The 22,968-nt window shown below is 42.3% G+C and overlaps 1 protein-coding gene across 1 annotated transcript in view; it reads right to left on the bottom strand.

Moving 5' to 3' along the window:
- Positions 1 to 4,084: 4,084 nt before the first annotated feature.
- Positions 4,085 to 22,968, bottom strand: part of LOC115089881 (galectin-3-like) — a 38,295-nt gene continuing 19,411 nt past the window's right edge. Inside the window, exons 5-7 of the mRNA XM_029598281.1 lie at positions 19,930 to 20,018; positions 18,118 to 18,289; positions 4,085 to 4,306 (exon numbers count right to left, since the gene is read on the bottom strand). Of these exons, the coding sequence (XP_029454141.1) occupies positions 4,106 to 4,306; positions 18,118 to 18,289; positions 19,930 to 20,018 (462 nt within the window). The 3' untranslated portion in view covers positions 4,085 to 4,105. The remainder of the gene's footprint in view (positions 4,307 to 18,117; positions 18,290 to 19,929; positions 20,019 to 22,968) is intronic.

The raw sequence follows: 22,968 nt of genomic DNA on the forward strand, positions 1-22,968 counted from the left end.
TAAAAGAAGCAGTAACCTTGTTTGTACTAACACTTGTGAAATACAGCTGCCACATATGTGTAATTGAATTTTTCTGTTTATTTGAAAATTTCTGCGCATTCTAGCTCTGTGGGAGTGGTGATTTATATGTGTGTGTGTGAATCCAGCAGAACCAAACCTGCTACGGAGTTTTGTGTGAGTGTATGTGTCTTTCTGTAAGGGTTGTTTAAGAGTCCTACTCATTGTGCGGTCTCTATGTCCAGTCCATTATGTGAAATGTAGCACTGAAAGTAAAATTCTGGGAAATCTAGCGCTTGTGTATTTTTTTTTTTAATAATGCCTGGCAAAAAATAAGCGCTCTATATTTATTAAATCAGCTGAAACTTACTGTTTTTTCCCTTAAAGCAAGTTGTGGCTAGCTTGCATTGCCACCATGTACTCTATTTGTGTACATGAAATTAGCTGAAACTCCTATAATATTTTACTTCAGTATTATAAAAATGATCAATGCTTAGTGTTAAAATATTTTCTCTTATCAGTTTTGTCTTGAAAAGGAGATTTGGGGGAGGGGGGGCTGCCCCTGCTTCATGTTTCTTAGCAGTTCAGGCTAAAAAGCTATCTGATGCCTAAGGTCTGAACATGAACTTGATTAAATGTGATTTGTTTTAATCAACAAACAATTCCGCTGAGAATGGTGGATCAGCGGAATATAAATTGTTGAAATAAATAAATAAATGTCATTGTTTCGCCTGTTGTGCAGCTTCACTGTACCTGATTGCAATGATGCCTCCCCACCAGCAAAAACCTCAGTGAGCATTGTCTATAGCCTTGCCAAGCATCTCCTCACTAGATACAGCATGCTCAAGCCTAAGCCCTGTTTGTCCATCCTTGCCATTACCTCGATGCCTCTTCATGAAGTCACCCTGGGCTTTCTGACTTGGTCACTCTCGTGACCTTAAGAACATAAGAACATAAGAAAATGCCATACTGGGTCAGACCAAGGGTCCATCAAGCCCAGCATCCTGTTTCCAACAGTGGCCAATCCAGGCCATAAGAACCTGGCAAGTACCCAAAAAACTAAGTCTATTCCATGTAACCATTGCTAATGGCAGTGGCTATTCTCTAAGTGAACTTAATAGCAGGTAATGGACTTCTCCTCCAAGAACTTATCCAATCCTTTTTTAAACACAGCTATACTAACTGCACTAACCACATTCTCTGGCAACAAATTCCAGAGTTTAATTGTGCGTTGAGTAAAAAAGAACTTTCTCCGATTAGTTTTAAATGTGCCCCATGCTAACTTCATGGAGTGCCCCCTAGTCTTTCTACTATCCGAAAGAGTAAATAACCGATTCACATCTACCCGTTCTAGACCTCTCATGATTTTAAACACCTCTATCATATCCCCCCCTCAGTCGTCTCTTCTCCAAGCTGAAAAGTCCTAACCTCTTTAGTCTTTCCTCATAGGGGAGTTGTTCCATTCCCCTTATCATTTTGGTAGCCCTTCTCTGTACCTTCTCCATCGCAATTATATCTTTTTTGAGATGCAGCGACCAGAATTGTACACAGTATTCAAGGTGCGGTCTCACCATGGAGCGATACAGAGGCATTATGACATTTTCCGTTTTATTCATCATTCCTTTTCTAATAATTCCCAACATTCTGTTTGCTTTTTTGACTGCCGCAGCACACTGCACCGACGATTTCAATGTGTTATCCATGGTGAGACCGCACCTTGAATACTGTGTACAATTCTGGTCGCCGCATCTCAAAAAAGATATACCGGTAATTGCAATGGAGAAGGTACAGAGAAGGGCTACCAAAATGATAAGGGGAATGGAACAACTCCCCTATGAGGAAAGACTAAAGAGGTTAGGACTTTTCAGCTTGGAGAAGAGATGACTGAGGGGGGATATGATAGAGGTGTTTAAAATCATGAGAGGTCTAGAACGGGTAGATGTGAATAGGTTATTTACTCTTTCGGATAGTAGAAAGACTAGGGGGGACTCCATGAAGTTAGCATGGGGCACATTTAAAACTAATCGGAGAAAGTTCTTTTTTACTCAACGCACAATTAAACTCTGGAATTTGTTGCCAGACGATGTGGTTAGTGCAGTTAGTATAGCTGTGTTTAAAAAAGGATTGGATAAGTTCTTGGAGGAGAAGTCCATTACCTGTTATTAAGTTCACTTAGAGAATAGCCACTGCCGTTAGCAATGGTAACATGGAATAGCCTTAGTTTTTGGGTACTTGCCAGGTTCTTATGGCCTGGATTGGCCACTGTTGGAAACAGGATGCTGGGCTTGATGGACCCTTGGACTGACCCAGTATGGCATTTTCTTATATACTGCCCGCTCCCATTCTCTCTCTCACACACATACACACAGGCTTCCATTCTGTCTCTCACACACACATACTCCAGCTCCCATTCTCACACCCCCAGGTTCTCATTCTTTCACTCACACACACACACACACACATACACACACACACACACACACAGGCTCCCAATCTCTCACAGACATACCACCCTCTCCAATTTTCTCTCACACAGACATATGCTTACATTCTCTCTCTCTCTCTCTCTCTCTCTCACACACACACACACACACACACACACACACACACACATCAAGGCTCCCATTCTTTCATGCACAGAGGCTCCCATTCTCTCTCTCTCACAAACATAGGTTTCCATTTTCTCTCTCTCTCTGTCTCTCTCACACATACATATACATATCTAGGTTCCCATTCTCTCTCACACACACACCCAGGCTTCCATTCTTGCATACACACACACACACACACACACAATTCAGTCTCTCATTTTCACACACATACGCATGCCCCCATTCTTACACATACCACTCATCCCCAGGCTCCCATTCTCTCACACATACATATATACACACACAAACACAGACTACCATTCTCTCTCACACACACACTCCCATTCTTTTTCTCTTTCACACACACATACACAGCCAGGCTCCCATTTTTTCTTTCTCTCTCTCGCTCTCTCTCACACACACACGCATACACACAGACTCTAATTGTCCCTCTGTCATACACACACACACACACACACACACACACACACATATCTAGGCTCCCATTCTCTCTCACACACACAAACACAGGCACCCATTCTCACACACATACACATGCACACACACATATACACACGCAGCCTCTTTTTCATCCATGCCAAACCCCTTCTGATGCTGAAGGATAGGAGCCCATGGTGGTCTTGCTTTGGCAATCATGGGATTCCACAGCAGCCTTGTTTGGGTAGGCCTTCTCCTTCGCCACCATGGAGATGGGATCCCATGGCAGTCCTCTCCTTTTTCAGCCATTTTTCAGGTCTCTTCTAATGCTGGAAAACCCTGATAGGGTGAACCTGAGCCCAAAGTTTGTGGGTTGGGCCCATCCATGGCTACACCACTGTTCACAAGGGGGTGAAAAGACTCACTTATTGAGGCAACTGAGTAAATTCTGGATATTGTATCAACATCTTCCTCTAAAAGATGTTAGCTCTATAAATCTGAATGCATAACGTTTGGTTCCTCAGAAATCTCCTTAGATGCCAAAGCAGCTCCTCCAATAGCAACCTCTATCCTCTCCTTAGTACAGCTGTCTGCATCATCAGGAAACAAAAGAGGAGCCAAGGAGCCTGGATATTGGCCTTCGAGAATGGTGGTACAGAATCTGGAGGAGAGAGAGAAGCTTCTTCTCCAGCCAAAGTGGGCTCAGCCCACCAGCCTCAACAACAGACCTCTCCTCCGTTGAATCCAAAACCCCCTCCAGGAAGGCATCCAAGCTCTGCTTCACAAGAGGCATTGAAGTCATCTCAGGAAACAGCTGATCCTTCCCTTTATGTTTAGGTAGCATCACAATACAAAAATGGGGAAAAAGCGGAACTGAAAGGCAAAGATTTCAGAGGTGAAAGCAGAGAGCCAAAACACTACCCAGACTCATGCCACCCTCTTAACGCCCGAACCCATGGATTTTACATTGTACAGCCTGAAGTGAATAGTGCACTGTCAATAAGGATTCATTTTGAACACCATTTCTTGTGAAGTAAATTTATTTTAAGCCATGAGATTCAAATTATGGTACCTTGAATTTATTCATTTATGGATGGCTGTTCACACTCTTTATTTTCCGTTTTTGCTGAAATCTCAACAATCATTTCTTTAACAATAACATCTCCTTCCACAGTCAGTAAGGTGATTTCATTCACGGGTATTGCACGATTCGCATACTGTAGCAAATATTCATTATTTACTGTCACATTGTAATATTTCTCTTCACATTGAATTTCAATCTGTAATTATACAAAATGGGTTAATTTTAACATTCAGGTGCAGTACAATACATACATATAGACCACAGTACTGTACATACTCTAGTACAGACTAAAGCGAAAATGTTCCTAATTAAAAGAGGTCATGATTATGCAAGGGTATTATGCAATTAATTTTGTGAAACTTTGTTGCTTTTCCCAAATTTTCTTCTCAGGATTTAATGTCAAAGGTTTTCATAAAAAGGGGAGAAGTAGTGAGATTTTGTGGAAATAATACTAGATTAACAGATGATTTAAAATGTGCCTCAATGGAGGTGAGACTGTTGTGAATAATTTGCAAATATGAAAACTTCATTTTTCTTGCTTACTTATTTATTTATTTAGGAAATCTGCAACCTGCACAATCCACAGTGCAGGGCAGAGGACATAAAAACATTCATAAAAAATGTGTGTATATATATGTGGACAAGTGCAAGGTGTTGCAAATAGGGAAAAATAACCCTTGCTGTAGTTACACGATGTTAGGTTCCATATTAGAAGCTACCGCCCACGAAAGAGATCTAGGCATCATAGTGGATAATACTTTAAAATCGTCAGCTCAGGGTGCTGCAGCAGTCAAAAAAGCAAATAGAATGTTAGAATTATTAGGAAGGGAATGGTTAACAGAACGGAAAATATCATAATGCTTGTATATTGCTTCATGGTGAATCCGCACCTTGAATTCTGTGTACAATTCTGGTCGCCTCATCTCAAAAAAGATATAGTTGCAATGGAGAAGGTACAGAGAAGGGCAACCAAAATGATAAAGGGGATGGAACAGCTCCCCTATGAGGAAAGACTAAAGAGGTTAGGGCTGTTCAGCTTGGAGAAGAGAAGGCTGAGGGGGGGGGGGGGGGGGGATATGATAGAGGTCTTTAAGATCATGAGAGGTCTTGAACAAGTAGATGTGAATCGGTTATTTACATTTTCGGATAATAGAAGGACTAGCGGGCATTCCCTGAAGTTAGCAAGTAGCACATTTAAGACTAACTGGAGAAAATTATTTTTCACTCAACGCGAAATAAAGCTCTGGAATTTGTTGCCAGAGGATGTGGTTAGTGCAGTTAGTGTAGCTGGGTTCAAAAAAGGTTTGGATAAGTTCTTGGAGGAGAAGTCCATTAATGGCTATTAATCAATTTTACTTAGGGAATAGCCACTGCTATTAATTGTATCAGTAGCATGGGATCTTCTTAGTGTTTGGGTAATTGCCAGGTTCTTGTGGCCTGGTTTTGGCCTCTGTTGGAAACAGGATGCTGGGCTTGATGGACCCTTGGTCTGACCCAGTATGGCAATTTCTTATGTTCGTAAACATTACAAACAGAAGATTCCCACTTCCATTTCAGGTGCAAATATTCTCACATCTCCAGTTGCAAATACATTTTTAACTTAGTTATGTGCTCCTTTGGTCTCCTGGGCCTGGGAATATTGAGGTGGCAACTGTTACTGTCTCATACAGTCTTTGGCAACTTGTCCTGTCATGAGACTCTAGAGCATTGGATATCTGCTTGCATTTCAGCATTCCCCAAATCCATTCCTCGATGGCTGCAAATTAGTTGGGTTTTCAGTATTTTCACAATGAATATGCATGAAAATTATTTGCTTGCACTGCCTCCACTGTATGCAAATATACCTTATGAGTATTCATTATGAAAATCTTGAAAACCTGATTGGTTTGCTGCTTACAAGGCCTGGATTTGAGAACCCTTAAGGAAATCTATCACTCTGCATGAAGAAATGTCTCTGCATTGCTTATGCCACATGCACATGTGCAGGAGGGGCAAGAAAAGGTTCATGAAGGTCAGGAAAATGAATGTGTGATATCAGAATTATAATAGCTTCTAATTGGGTTGGAGGACCATTATTGGAAGGCAGCATGGTCATAATATGAAGGTGAAAAAAATAGTTCTGAAGGTGCACACATAAAGGTGCTAGCAAAATTTTGCCAGTCAATTTTCTAATTTTGAAATTGTTATCATTTGGGAAGAGTTGGATGAAGCTCCAATGAGACACAGTACATGCTTCAAGTCATGATAGCGCTGCTTTTTAACCATCTGCCAAACAGGCTGATACAGTACACTGCGGAGTGCACTGTTAACCCGTGTTTGGACGCGGTTTTGATGCACTAGCTTTACCCCTTATTCAGAAAGGGGTAATAGTGCATCAAAAACGCGTGTCCAACCCCCCCCCCCGAAACTAATAGCGCCCCCAACATGCAAATGCATGTTGATAGCCCTATTAGTTATTCCCGTGCGATTCAGTAAGTAAAATGTGCAGCTAAGCCGCACATTTTTTTTTTTTAATATAACAATTTTTATTGAGTGGTTAACACATAGAAATAACATTATCATGCATATCCGAAATACATGCAGCAAAGTACAAATACAGACAACCATTTTCAAAGGGTATAACAGAACCACTCTAATATCGGAATCCTTGTGCTCCCATTCCCCATTCATAAACCACCCGGAAAGCCCACTATAATAACCCAATCAGATAGCGTTGAGGATGCTGAACTCTGATACATCCCTCTCATCAATGAAGTGAGCGAGCATACCCTAAATCCATAAGTGTGAGTACACAAGGTCTCCACTCTTCTGCAGTCTCCCCCTCCCTCCTTCCCACCTACTCCTACCCTCCCCCCTTCCTCCCCCCTCCCATTCCCCCAGGTCTATTTTATTTTCAGAAATTAGCGCCTACCCAAAGGTAGGCATTAATTTCTGTCAGCACCGGGAAAGTGTACAGAAAAGCAGTAAAAACTGCTTTTTTGTACACCCTCCAACTTAATATTATGGTGATATTAAGTCGGAGGTCCCAAAAGTTAAAAATAATTAAAAAAAAAAAATGTAAAATCGGCCCGCGGCTCGAAAACCAGATGCTCAATTTTGCCGGTGTCCGATTTCCGAACCCATGGCTGTCAGCGGGTTTGAGAACCGATGCCGGCAAAATTGAGCTGACAGCTGCCGCTCCTGTCAAAAAAGAGGTGCTAGGGACGCGCTAGTGTCCCTAGCACCTCTTTTTACCACGGGCCCTCATTTGCATGCGGGCTGATACTAAATTGCACGCACAGGAGAGTGGCCTGTGCGTGCGCTGGGAGAGTGGGCGCTCACCCGCTCTCCCGCGACTTTTACTGTATCGGCCCGTATGTGATTTATAAGCCAAAAGGTTCTAAGGTAGAGTTCTACCTCAAATTTCTCACGTTTTGATTTGACAAAATATTCATGAAACATATAATCACACACATAGGGACGGTAACTTTGAAAGCCATTCCTGCAGATAAAACACTGCTTTACCTGCAGAAATGGGCTTTTGAAAATTGCCCACCCTCTATGCAAGTATCAATATGTGCATAGGGCCTATGCGTACGTTCTTCTACTCACAGTGGGGCAGATTTTCAAAAAGGTTACGCGCGTAAATCCGGATGATTTTCAAAAGGCCCGGCAACATGCGTAAAAGCCCCGGAACGTGTGTAAGTCCCGGGGCAGGACCAGAAGCTCCCGGCACAGCGGCCGGGAGCCTCTGGTAGGGGGGAAAGGGTGAGGGAGGCAGGGTAAGGGAAGGTGGGGTGGGGTGGGGGGTAGGGAACGGGGGAAGACAGTGCGGCTCGGCACGCTCAAGGTGCGCAATTGTGCACCTCCTTGTGCGAGCTGACCTCCGATTTTATAACATGCGCGTGCCTACACGCGCATGTTATAAAATCGCGTGTCCATGTGTGCGCGCCGGGTAGCTCGCGCAGATGGACGCACACGCGTATCTATTAAAATCTACCCCAGTATGAAGGGGCATTTCTGGGGGGGGGGGTGAGGTAGGGGAGGGACTTGCACTTATGAGTCTAACTTTCAAATCTGCTGAACAGAATTTACGCATGTAAGAGGAGGCACAGAGATTCTTGCTAGTATTTTATAACTGTACAACAGGAGTTGCATATTTATAAAATAGCAAACACTTCTGCTTTAAAAATATGCACGCATGTTTCAGTAAGCATGACTATTTCCAATGCAAGAAAGCACTTACATTCTCTACCTATTATATAAACATAAGTGCGTATCATTTATTTATTCAAAAATTATTTCTAGGCTGCGCCCTCCAAAGTTCAGGGTGGGTTACACTTCAAACTTACACAGTTTAAAACAACAAACGGCAAAAATCAATCAAAAACTAACGGCTATAGCATCCAATAAGAATTTGCTGGAGTAATAGAGTATCAGGTAGATGGTGCAGGTTTGGTAAGCCTACATGAATAAGTAGGTTTTACTGACTTTTTGAAGTCTTTAGGATTGGTTATTGAGTGTACATCTAGTGGAAGTGAGTTCCAGATGGTTGGTCCTGATATGGAAAAGGTTCTTTCACATGTGGCTGTGAACCTAATGTGTTTTGCTGAGGGAATATCAAGAGGAACTGATTTCATAAAGTATACGCACAATATCATTTTGAAGATACTTACTTGTACATGTACTTGAAATCACCAGTTCACCGATAGCACTGCCAGTTCACCCAGTCTATCTCCAGTTCACCTTCAGCCTCTAGCACATCATCCTAAACCCCCACCAATTCACCCAGATCTCCCACCCAAAATTGCAGACTACAGACATGTCCAATTTCACTTGTGCTAATCGATTAGCAGGTGTAAAATTGTGTAAATACTAGGTGCAATAATTTATGTGCATATCTCCTATAATTGCAATTGCCACGTACTTCCATGCACTTCTTGATCTCACTCCAGAATGCTTCTGCACGCCCCTTTTTTGCGCTGGTAAAATGTGTGCGTGAAACCGAAAATATGAGCATACTTTTGATGTTTGTAAGGTAGCCACTTACATGCATGTATGCTATTTTTCCATGCAGAACCCCTTTGAAAATGTACTCATAAGTTTTTGTCTGGGTTTGCACAGCATCCCTTGAAGGTTCAGCTGCAAATGAATATGTGGTCATAGTTGCCACACTGGAATTTGTTTTCAGATACTTCTACAGACCTGTTGACAAACTCAGACCCATCATGATTGACTTATACTTTCATCTTTCTAAAGTAGGCATGATCCTATCATTGTGGAAGTTATCATTCAGTTTTAAGTCTGATAATGCTGATCTGAGACTAGAAATAACACTCATTAGCAGCATTGATAATTTAGAAAGGTGAGCATAGGGAGAGTAATTTAATAACTGCCTGCATATGACTAAAGTCTGCAGGTGCTTCCTACCCACAGACTTTAGACTGAATTTTCAGAGCAGAATTATGCACATAAGTCCACGTTGAAAACCTGCTGGTTCACTGGTTATGTGCATAGACATACACACACAAAGTTACACCTGCAACTTTGTGTGCATACATTTTTTTCCTGCTCCAATGCTATCTCCCAGAATGCCTATGGAAACTGTGGGTAAAAGTATGCACAAAATTGGGATTAATTTTACACACAGAACTCCTGGGTTTATTTTCAAAATTTACATGCATAAAGTAAGCTCTTTATTTATTTTATTTATTATTTTTATATACAGACATTCGATCTGAGATATCACATCGGTTTACATTCAGGTACTGTAGGTATTTTCTATCCCCAGAGGGCTTACAATCTTTGAAAATTAACTCCTGAGAGTTCTTTCATTGGGCAAGATCTACTCAAGGTTTTTCCCATTTTGGGCCTGATTCAAAAAGGCTTTTCACTCAATCTGAGTTTATGGCCATCTGCTACATTGTTAGCTTTACAGTTTCACGCCTTTAACATTTCGTTAAAGGAGTGGCTGGCGCTAACTTTTAAAAAGGAGATAGAGCAGCTTTTAAACTAGAACAATAGGGAAAGCAGACAGTCACTCAGCAGCGCATGGTTCAGAGGAAGGTATCTTCGAAGGATACTAATGAAACGGGAGAGTTAGGGCATCCCGACAGAGAGGTTCCAATAAAAGCAAAAGTAGTCCATGTGCCTATAAGTGAAGAATCACCTGAGCAAAAGGATTCCAAATTATCCCTGTCAACTAAAAAACAGGTTATTAATACAAACAAAAAACACAATTTGAAATGTCTGTATGCCAATGCCAGAAGTCTAAGAAGTAAGATGGGAGAGTTAAACTATAGCAGTGAATGATGAGTGACATAATTGGCATCACAGAGACCTGGTGGAAGGAGGATAACAAATGGGACAGTGCTATATCAGGGTATATATTGCAATGATAGGGAGGATCAACTTGGAGGGTGTTACGCTTGCTGCCCACGCCCCTCTCACGTTTCTAAGCAACGTCCAGGCTCCAGCTCCCCGTCGCTTGCGGCAGCTCCGACCTCAGACTCCTTCCAGCGCGTCCAGCCCTGCTCAACTTCCCGGGATTTCCAGCCAGGATGCCTCCATCCGTGGGGCCTCTCCGCTGGGTTTGCGGAGAGACGCCGCCAGCAGCGCCGCACCCTTCCCTAGGCGTGCACGCATCAGTAAACCTTTTAAAGGGCCCACAGCAGGAACCTGGCCACGGACCCGGATGCTGACGTCAGATCCTTCAGCGTATAAATGCTCAGGCCTCACACTGAAGCGTTGCCTTAGAAACAGGTCTCCTCAGTTCCCTGTTTGGTTCTGAGTACTCGTTGCCTCCATGCTTCCTTGATCCATGTTCCAGTTTGTCTCCGAGTTACTGTGTCTTCATTTGTCTTGTCTGTACTTTGACTGACCTCCTGGTGCCGACGTCTGCTATATCCGACCTTGCCTGCCTTCTCCAAGCCTGACCTCTGCTACATCCAACCTTGCCTGCCTTCTCCGTGCCTTGACCATTGCTACACCTGACCATGCCAGCCTTCTCCGAACCTTGACCACTGCTACGCCTGACCACACCTGCCTTCTCCGTGCCTTGACCATTGCTATGCCTGACCATGCCTGCCTTCTCCGTGCCTTGACCATTGCTACACATGACTACGCTATAGACTCCTTGGTGTCCAGAGTTCTACGTTGCTTGCTACACCTTCCAGTTGCCGCCAGCTCTCTTTCAAGTTCGACAGTGACGCCTCTGTCCCTATCCCTATCCTGCCTTACACACATTGTTAATTGTAAACCGGGTTGATGTGATTACAGTCATGAAATTCGGTATAATAAAATAATAAATAATAATAATAATAATCCTCTGGACTTGGTCTCCTAAGGCTCCAGCCTGTCTTTGCTCAAGGACCTTCAGTCAATCCTCATTCCTTGGTGCTTGGGTTCCTGTACTGGGACCAATCTAGGATAGAACTAAGCCACCTACTGGTTGCTGTCTCTGGGATGAACTTCTTGATATTCGACGTCCAATCCCAAGGCCCGAAGGGAACGAGGGCTGGTATAGGTGAAGCTGGTATAGGTGAAGCTCTAGTGGTTTCTAGCTTCACCCACTCCACCTGCTGAAGGTGGGGACCCGTAGGCTGTTGCCTGCGGGTTGCGTCAACCCCATACTGACCAATTTGGCAGTGCAGTAATAATGGGAGAGTTAAATGTCCCCAATATTGACTGGGTAAATGTAACATCAGGATATGCTAGAGACAAAGTTCCTGGATGGAATAAATGACTGCTTCCTGGAGCAATTGGTTCAGGAACCAACAAAAGAGGTAGATATTTTAGATCTAATTCTTAATGGGACACAGGATTTGGTGAGAGAGGTAACGGTAGCGGGGCCACTTGGCAATAGTGATTATAACTTGGTCAAATTTGAACGAACGACTGGAAGGGGGACAATATGTAAATCTACAGCTCTAACACTAAAGTTTCAAAAGGGAAACTTTTATAAAATGAGGAAAAAAAACTTGAAAGGTTCAGCTGCAAAGGTTAAAAGTGAACAACAGGCATGGACTTTGTTTAAAAATACCATCTTAGAAGAGCAGTCCAGATGTATTCCACATAATAAGAAAGGTGGAAGGAAGGCAAAATGATTACCAGCATAATTAAAAGGTGAGGTGAAAGAGGCTATTTTAACAAAAAAAAAAAATCCTTCAAAATTTGGAAGAAGGATCCATCTGAAGAAAATAGGAAAAAGCATAAGCATTGTCAAGTTAAGTGTAAAACATTGATAAGATAGCTAAAGAGAGAATTTGAAATGAAGTTGGCCGTAGAGGCAAGAATTCTAGATTGAAACTTTAAAAAATATATCCAAAGCAGGAAACCTGTGAGGGAGTTGGTTGGACCGTTAGATGACTGATGGGTTAAAGGGGCTCTTAGGGAAGATAAGGCCATTGCAGAAAGAATACATTAATTCTTTGCTTCTGTGTTTACTAATGAGGATGTTGAGAAGATACTGGTTCCGGAGATGGTTTTCAAGGATGATCAAGTCAGATGAACTGAAACAAATCATTGTGAACCTGGAAGATGTAGTAGGCCAGATTGACAAACTAAGGAGTAGCAAATCACCTATACTGGATGGTATGCATGCCAGGGTTCTGAAGGAACTAAAAAATGGACTTTCAGATCTATTAGTTAAAATTTGTAACCTATCATTAAAATCATCCATTGTACCTTAAGACTGGAGGGTGGCCAATGTAACCGCAATATTTTAAAAGGGCTACATGAGTGATCTGGGAAACTAGAGACTGATGATCCTGACTTCAGTGCCAGAAAAAAATAGTGGAAACTATTCTAAAGATCAAAATCAAAGAGCATATAGAAAGACATGGTTTAATGGAACACAGTCAGCATGGATTTACCCAAGGGAAGTCTTACCTCACGAATCTGCTTCATTTTTTTGAAGAGATTAATAAACATGTGGATAATGATGAACTGGTAGATGTAGTATATTTAGATTTTCAGAATGTGTTTGACAAAGTCCCTCATGAAATGCTTTTAAGAAAACTTAAAATTCATGAGATAGGAGGCAATTTCCTTTTGTGGATTATAAACTGGTTAAAAAAACAGGTAACAGAGAGTAGGATTAAATGGTCAATTTTCACAGTAGAAAAAGGTAAACAGTGGAATACCTCAGGGATTTATACTTGGACCAGTGCTTTTCAATATATTTATAAATGATCTGAAAAGGAATACATCGAGTAAGGTAATCAAATTTGTAGATGATACAAAATTATTCACAGTAGTTAAATCACAACCGGATTGTGATAAATTGCAGGAGAACCTTGTGAGATTGGAAGATTGGGCATCAAAATGGCAGATGAAATTTAAGGCCAGATTTAAAAAAAACCCCAGCGTGCGTGGAAACTGGAAGATATGCGCGTGGCTCGGCTTGGCGTGCACTGCAGGGATTTTCAAATGCCTGCAGCCACGTGCGTATCTCCAGATATGTATCAAAGATCGGCTTGAGGAAAAAGGGGCAAACTGAGGGCGGTGCTTGGGTGGGGTGTGGGCAGGGAAGCGCCATTGTATGATCACTCCCAGGGACTGGCCAAAGAATTTCAATCACAGCAGTTTAAAGATCACATTTTTAATTGTTGCAGCATGGAAATTACTTGCCATTTTTTGAAGATTTGCATAATATCTGGTGTTTAGAGTTTGATTTTAAGAACATAAGAAGTTGCCATACTGGGTCAGATCAAGGGTCCATCAAAACCAGCATCCTGTTTCCAAAAGTTGTCAATCCAGGTTACAAGTACCTGCCAAGTACCCAAACAGTAAATAAATCCCATGCTTCTAATGTTAGTAATAAGCAGTGGCTTATTCCCTAACAAGTACATTTTCAAAGCCCTGCCTGTGTGCATTATGGGGGGTCCGTGTATGGCCGGACCCTGTGCACACCACGCACATAACCACCGTTACGCACACTAGTGCCGGGCCTTTCAAAAGGGGCAGGGCAGGCCAGAATAGCACCATTAGACGCTGTCTTAGGGAAGCACACGCCGGCAGCCATCTGACGCACGGAGTTTACTTCTGCTCCCGAGGAGCAGTAAGTATAAAAATAAAAAAATTGGAGCTAGGTAAGGTTAGGTTAGGGGTCGGGGAGGAGAGGGAAAGAGGGAAAGAGGGAGGAAGGATAGGGTTAGGGTTAGGGAACTGGGGAAAAAGGGTGATTGCGTTGCCACACATAATTTGAAAATCCCCCCCTGCACGTGAGTCATGGGCTGCCGGCACATGCGTGCGTGGATGTTAAAATCTGGCGTGCATGTGTGCGTGGACATTGTATTTTATAACATGCGTGCGGCGTCGCGTGCATGTTATAAAATCGTCGCGTCCATGTGCGCGTGCCGGGAACTGCGTGCACATGGACGCGTGCGCGGGTCTTAAAATCGACCTCAAGTCAATTTAATACCAGTTTATGGACATTTCCCCCAGAAACTTGTCCAAATGTTTTTAAAAATAAAGGTCAAATGTGTGCTGCTTTAACATTTAACGTGCTTGCATGCAAATCAACAAGTCCTCTTATCATTCAACGATTAACCTTTAAAGATTTTTAATTCAAAAATGTCTTTGAAACAGAATGCTCAATCAGTGTCCCAGGAAGTAAACTGGTAGGCTCAATTCTCAAAGTAGGTTTACAAATTAAAGTTCAGTCCCCTGACATGGGACCGTGTTTCGCAGGGCTGCATCGGGAGGGACAATATCAAATAGAACTCTCTGAAAATGAATAAAATAATATAAAAATCTTAAATTGTAAACCAACAAAAGTAGTAAGCACAAGCAGGAGATGTGAAGCAGTTATACGTACCCAAAGCAGAGAAACACTAAATAAACACCAGCTTACAATATGAAAGAATGAGTATAGAACAATTTTACACTGGGCTTAGAAAGGGCTGCCTAAAAGAGAAAAAGACAAAACATAAAGACAAAAAACCCCCCAACAAAATATAAAGACAACAAAATATAATAACAGACATTGTAAAGTGAGTATGATAAGATTTAGAAAATTGATTCCTCCCAGAATTATATTATGGGTATTAAGATATTTTGGTAACCTGCTCACTCCGCACTGCAGGTTGATATCATGCTGGCTGATGGCACTTTGATTAACTGCTCATTTTGGCGCCTTTAGAGTGTTTATTTTGTATTTAAAACGCCAAGCTGTCTCATTCTCCTGCTTGTTAAGCCACAATTCTACACTCATCTCAGTCCCCGTTTAAAGCTCTTACTAAGCGTAACATATGTATATTTGTTTAAATAGTTTTCTCTTGTTTATGACATTTTTTAATGCTGTTACATACCCCGAAATTGCATACATTTTACCAATTATATATACAACTTTAATTTTCTTGTTTAATCTTAAATCTTTAGTAAGCTGTTTTAATGAGCCAGTCTGAATTTTATAATATTCACTTTACAGTGTCTATTTTTATTTATATACCATCATTCTGTATATAATCATAATGGTTTACAATAAATATGTCATAATCAAGAAACAATTCAATTATATTATTATATTTTGTTGTCTTTATATTTTGCTGTTTTTTTGTCTTTATATTTTGTCTTTTTATCTTTATTTTTTAGGCAGCTGTTTCTAAGCCTGCTGTCAAAAATTGCTCTATACTCATTCTTTCACATAGTAAGCTGGTGTTTATTTAGTGTTTCTCTGATCTGAGTATGTATAACTGCTTTACATTTCCTGCTTGTGCTTACTATTTTTGTTGGTTTGCAATTTAAGATTTTTATATTTAATTCATTTTCAGAGAGTTCTATTTATTTATGTGTTTTATATACCATCATTCCATGTGAGAATCACTAGTTCATAGTTGATATTGTCCCTCCCAATGCAGCCCTGCAAAACAGGGGCCTGAATTTATCAAAATGCACTAAATATCGCATGTGATAGGAAAAGGGGTGTGTTTTATGGTAATAGGAAGTTTATCACAAAGTGCATTATCTTAGCACAGGTATTTTTTTTCACACTTTGTGATAACTGGCAGAATTGTTGTATTTCCTATGTACAACCACGGGGGGCGGGGAGAGAGAGAGAGAGAGAGAGACTGACTAGTCATAATGCCCAAACTAGGTAGGTATTTATACCTCTATATGAGGCCTACCTAGTCATTAGTAGGTATTAGTGTAGGGTTAGGGGCCACTTTGACATTCAAAGTGACACATACGAACAGAACAGTGCTCTCTTGTGAAGATTTGATGACCTTCGGAGTGAGGAAACTCACCCAAGGATGAGATTTGTGCATTGTTCTCTCAACCTAACTTGATGGACTCTCTACCTGGGTAACATCAAGCTAGGTTGAGAGAACATTGCACAAATCTCATCCTTGGGTGAGTTTCCTCACTCCGAAGGTCATCAAATCTTCACAAGAGAGCACTGTTCTGTTCGTATGTGTCACTTTGAATGTCAAAGTGGCCCCTAACCCCTACACTAATACCTAAACCTCACCTCAAGTGACTAGGTAGGCCTCATATAGAGGTATAAATACATACCTAGTGTGAGGGCACTATGGCTAGTCTCTCTCTCCCCCCCCCCCCCCCCCCCCCCCAGTGGCTATAGAAGGGCCCTGATAGCTAGGCAGGAGCTTAAAACTACTAAAAAATAGTACAATAAAGCCCTATATCACAGCTTTACACAAATGAAAAAGGTATAGTCAAAGCCATGTGATATGGCTCCACAAATTATGAAGCTTGGCCACAAATCCTGCCCCAAACTCCTCCCCTTTTTCTAATTTGCATCACACTAATCGTTAAAGGCGTTTTTTGCATGCGAAAACACCATATAGCACTTTGATAAATGACCCCCATGGTCCCTTGTCGGGGGAATGAGCTTTATTTTATAAACTTATTTTGAGAACTGAGCCTACCAGTTTACTTCCTGGGACACTGATTGAGCATTCTGTTTCAAAGACATTTTTTAATTAAAAATATTTAAAAGACAATTGTTGAATGATAAGAGGACTTACTGATTTGCATGCAACCAGGTTAAATGTTAACACAACACACATTTGTCCTTTATTTTCATTTTTGAAGTGTGTTCTGCACACCAATCTGCTTGTTTTTGTGGTACAAACCTTTTTAAACCCAGCTACACTAACTGCCTTAACCACATCCTCTGGCAATGAATTCCAGAGCTTAATTGTGCATTGCATGAAAAAGAAGCCAAACACTTTCAAATGGTTATAGCTGGACAACACAGTTTTTAAATAAAAAAATTAAATTCATCAAAAATACTTTCCATTTCATTTTAAAATGTATGAAGTTCTAATTTTCCTGACTGAGAGCTGATTTTTACTCATTTCTATTTTTATATTATTTAATAGTCATTTGCTATAAAAAGAAAACTAATCTTCAGTTAAAAAGGAAAAAGGAAAACTTCAGAGGAAAGAAATACATGTCTTCCCAGGATCAGGGGAAACTTTTTTTTATTAATATTATTATTATTATTTCTACTTGTATCTTCCACTCCTTTTGCACACCTCCCACCCCAGACAGCATGTTTGGGTGATGCATGCATCTTTGCTGGCCAGGAGGGAAGCATTTTTTTTTTTTTTTTTTTTTAGAGATTCACCTACCTTGTGGTGCCTTTGGCCAGCAGGGGGAGCTGCATCAGTAGTAGCAGCTTTCTTCACTTTGTCCTAGAGATCAAATGCGACCCTTGCTGGTTCCATCAGACAACAGACACAAAGTCTCTTGCACTACAATACCTGGCCACGGGGCTACAGTCACATTCTGTGCCATGGACATTTTAATAAATCTTTTAGATAGGTCTAGAGGAGGCCCCAGTATTGCTATTGGCTGTACTTTTTCCTCATTTTGTTAGAGTATCTCACTTAAAACAGGGTACCAAAACTTTACACTGTATTTGGTGGTTACATTAAGATTTCATACAGTGTTGGAATGATATACTCGTTGTTTACATGAAGTTGTACCATTCCATTCTTAGATTAATAATCAGCCAATCAGATTTCTTAATTTCAAAGTTCTATATTGGGCTGAATTTACCTTAAAATAATCTCCAGGTGCAAAAGGAATATTAGTCCTCTTTCTCTCTTCTTTTCCCCAGGTCTTATTTACTTGGGTATTGACAACAATAACTGGTTCACGTTCCTCATCAAAGCGAATGTTTAAGTGAAAGGCAATATTTGATTTATCTTTTCTGAAATTTACAAAGAATCTAAAAGAGAGAAGAATACCAGTTTCAGATTTCAGAAGACTGCAAAAATGCAAGGGCTTGAATCTAAAGAGAGCAAAACATATTTTCAAGGTCGTATGTGGCTGCTGTTGGCCGGTGATGTAGAAACAGACTTCTTGGTGAATGTCCATCCCTAATTCTGAGACAGGTGCACAGGGAGTGATTTGATGGAGAACACGGACGTGCTCTTGATCCACAGAATGTTCCAGGAGGAGATCTCAGTCTTCCGCCTTCTTAATAAAGATAATCTATTGCAGTCCCATTCATTACCTCATCCCATGTTAGCTCTTTTTATCCCAAGGCATAAAGGGCCAGACAACTTTGGGACAAAGGATGCAGGGCCAAGGCAAATCTGCTGGAATGGGCTTTCCTCCTTTCTCACCTTAGAATGATGAACAAGGAGGTGGGGGCTCTCTTGTAGATCAAAGGACATCTGCCACTTTACATCCACAGCTGCATCTGTCACTGCAACTCCTGGGCCCGTCAGTGCTCAGGAATAGGAACTGTCAGGGGATGGGGGAGGGGGGTCAGAACTACCACTTAAGCTATGCCTTATGATGTGCTTAGACTTGCAGGTGTCTGAGTAATAGAAAATCAAGTCTGTGATATTATATAAAAATAATATTAAAATAAAACTCAGGTTTACAAACTCAGAATTCATTAGATTTTTAAGGGTTCCTTTTTTTTTTTGCAAAACCTTTTGGGATTTATTGAGATTCATTTTCCATTATAGTGGATAGTGACAAAAGTAGAACTATGTTCAGCCAGAGGAAGAGATCACCTAGCTGTTCCAGTAGCTGGTTATAGGGGCCTATATGCAACAGTTAAATGTCAACTCCATCCATGGAGGGAACAGGATGGGTTACCGTGGGCTAAGGAAAGATAAGGGAGATAATTTAAGGATGTTTATTTTGTTCAAATTTGTATTTACACTAGCATGCAATAGAGTCACAAACCAAAATGTGTTTTGCACAACCTATAGTGTTTTATGAGGCAACTGGAACTTTTCAAAAAAGTTTTCCAAAACCCAAAGCATTGGAGTTCTGACATCCTCGCCTAAAACCAAGCAATAAGCACCTATGGCTAGGGATTTCCTCTCAGTTAAAAGCCTGGGATAAAATCTGGAAGCCAATGTCTATTATGCGGTATATTTACTAAAGGGTGATTGACAGTGAGCCAGATTCATCGAGAGCTTTCCCCATACAGTAGGTGCAGAATGGACGAAAAACCAGGCCCTAGATATTGCCTCAAGGTGTTGCTGCTGCGTGTTGGCTGGACTGTGGGTGCTGCCTCAGCAAGGTCCCGGCTGGCCTGCAAATTGAATCCAGCACTCCTGCATGGCAGTGTGCAGCACTAAAACTGAGCTGGGACGTCCCCTGCTCTTTGGCTGTTCATGTTCATATGAAGAGTCAGAGCGTGATGTGGAATGGTAACACCCTCAGTTGACACTGGAAGTGGGTAAGAATCAGAATCTTTCAACAACTTTAACCGCACATCTCTTGCCCAGAATGAAATAAAAATCAGAATGAAAAATGATCTTACTTATGTTGTTCATTTCAACAAGCAACTGACCTCATAAAAAAAAACAACAGTCTGATAGCTTTTAATGATAATAAAATCACCTCTTTGCATGTGCTTTCACTAGACCCTGAATTGTCACTAATGAAGGAGGACCAAATCCTGGACCGAGTGGTTTGTCATAGCCCGAAATCTGCAAGCAAAAACAATGAGGATGTAATAAAATTAAGTATAAATTCAGAACATCTGGTATGTTTGTGACTGCCTGATATAAGAGATAAGAAAAAAACCCAAATTCTATAACCTTCTTGGCAGAAAAATCCCTGCAGCTTATAACATTTTTCAGTGTGTAAATTATTTATTCCTGTCCTCTGTACTAGGTAGCAGGACAACTTGCATCTGAATGTTCAGTAAGAATTCCCAGAAAGAAAGTTCTTATTTTGGTCCACTAGGTGGCAGACTTTAATCTTCCATGGGGAAGGGACAGTTACTGCAGTGGAAATGACCCTGGTTAGGGAAAATTTCATCAGTGGTTGGGAATGTCTTGGCTTAGGGTGACCATATTATAGGGATGTGCAGAGCAAAATTTTATGTTCATATTTTTTATGTCCGAAAGGGGGTCCCACTTGCGGCCAATATGGACATAAAAAAAATCCAATGAGTTGGGTATATGTACATATGTGCAAAAAAAAAAATTAAACCCCCTCACCCTCCTTAATCCCCCCCCCAGACTTACCACAACTCCCTGGTGATCGAGCGAGGAGTGAGGACGTCATTTCTGCAATCCTTGGCGAGAAGCATGTGACGTCGGTGGCACGTCGAGTGACGCGGCGTCACGTGATTCCCGGCTCGTTCGCGCCGGACGTCGGCGCGAACGAGCCGGGAATCACGTGGCGCCGCGTCACTCAGACGCGACGTCACGTGATTCCCGGCAAGTTTGCGCCGGACGGCTCGTTCGGCCCAAAAAGAACTTTTGGCCAGCTTGGGGGGGCCTCCTGACCCCCTCAAGCTGGCCAAAAGTTCTTTTGGGCCGAACGAGCCGTCCGGCGCGAACTTGCCGGGAATCACGTGACGTCGGCGTCACGTGATTCCCGGCTTGTTCGCGCCGAACGAGCCGTCCGGCGCGAACTTGCCGGGAATCACGTGACGTCGCGTCTGAGTGACGCGGCGCCACGTGATTCCCGGCTCGTTCGCGCCGGACGGCTCGTTCGGCCCAAAAAGAACTTTTGGCCAGCTTGGGGGGGTCAGGAGGCCCCCCCAAGCTGGCCAAAAGTTCTTTTTGGGCCGAACGAGCCGTCCGGCGCGAACGAGCCGGGAATCACGTGACGCCGGCGTCACTCGACGTGCCGCCGACGTCACATGCTTCTCACCAAGGATTGCAGAAATGGCGTCCTCACTCCTCGCTCCATCACCAGGGAGTTGTGGTAAGTCGGGGGGGGGGATTAAGGAGGGTGAGGGGGTTTATATTTTTATTTTGGCTCAACAATCGCGATTTCCCACATATCGAACATATCTATGTTCGATATGTGGGAAATCCGATCGTTTATGTCGAATCAATTTTTTAAGTAAAAAAAAAATATGAGTTGCGTTTTACTAATGCGGTCAATCCGAATGCACACCCCTACCATATTATAACATGGCAAAATGGACAGGTTGAAGAGGTTGTGGCGTTACTCTATTGCATGCCTGCAGATACCTTACTTTTCTGTAGGAGCTCAGAATTACATCTCCATGTGTACAGTGAGGCTCAGCCTGTCCCTTTTGCGAAGTAATTTTCAATCTGCCCGCACCGGGACAAAGTTTGGGGGTACATTTACCCATAAACTTTGTACCACTTTTCAAAGTGAAAGTAGGCACGTACTTGAAACTTGACATTTGTGTCTGCTTTTCCCTGTTGAGTGCTTTTTAGAATGGAAAATACCGTGCATAGATTTGAACATGCAATCTGTGTGCATTATTTTCCTGCAGCCCCCTGGGAATGCTTTCTCTATATGTGGCATTCTCTTAGCCTCATTGAAGGAGCGTTATTTTCAGGCAGGCCAATTTACGCATGTAAATCGCTATGTACCCGTGGAAATGGCTAATGTGGAGCTATGTGATGATTCTACTTTAGCTGCTGCTTGCCTCATTCGGGTCAGTGACTAGGACTTTTCCCTGGCTTTGATGACAAATCACAAGGGAGAAAGGATTATACTTGGATCAGCCCAAGATCAGCTGGAGGCAATGTACAGGTGAGAAAAGAATGAAAAATACCTGGAATTTGCTCAAGTCTCGGATGGGAGAGTACTACAAAACTTAAAGGAGGAATGAGATTTAGGGGGTCCTTTTTCGCGTGCGAGCACTAAATGGGGGCAGTGTCAAGACCGGAACAGAAGCAGTTGGGGGTGGTACCGGGGCGGATGCCACGAAGACATCGTGGACAGCGAAAATGTAAGAACCCTTTTCGCTGCCAATTTCGCATCCAATAGCACCACCTTTTATGATGGCGCTATTGGATGCGAAAGCCAGCAGCGATCGCACCGCAGAGGTGCGATTACTGCTGGCTTTCGCAGGCCCGCCCCCTACTTCGTCACCCCGCCCCCCATTATCGCAGGATTTTCTAAGGTCTGCGACCTTAGAAAATCCAGGCCTTAGTTTGTTGTGAACCTTAGTAAAAGCTAAAACCTGGACCATACCCTGATCCTAAAAGAAAACAGGAAAGTGGACAGATTAAGGTGACCAGATGTCTTGATTTTTCTGCTAGAGTCTCAGATTCAGACTCCTGTTCTGATGTCCCAAAGTCATTTCTTGGAATGTCTAATTCTGCTGAATTTGAGTGAGGGTTAGAAGGAGTCAGACTTCTCAGGGGTCAGGGGCTCACACTCTAGCAAATATGGCATGGCCCTAGGGGGGGGGGGGGGGGGGAGGGGGGGAGAGGGAATATGGGGTTGCAGATGCAATGCACGGTGGGAACTCCCTGCTGAATTCCAATGTCCCAGTTGGATCTGCTGCCATTCTTTTGTGGCCAGCATCAGTGACAACCACTCAGCCAGGGATGCTGACACCTTGTCAGCACTATTTGCTACAAGACTGGGTCTGGAAGTTCGGAGAGAATCCAGGGACATGCTACCCCGGTATTCCCACCACTTGGGAAGGCCCTGCTG

The sequence above is a fragment of the Rhinatrema bivittatum genome, chromosome 4, assembly GCF_901001135.1.
Source record: "Rhinatrema bivittatum chromosome 4, aRhiBiv1.1, whole genome shotgun sequence".
In the NCBI taxonomy this organism is placed as follows: domain Eukaryota; kingdom Metazoa; phylum Chordata; class Amphibia; order Gymnophiona; family Rhinatrematidae; genus Rhinatrema; species Rhinatrema bivittatum.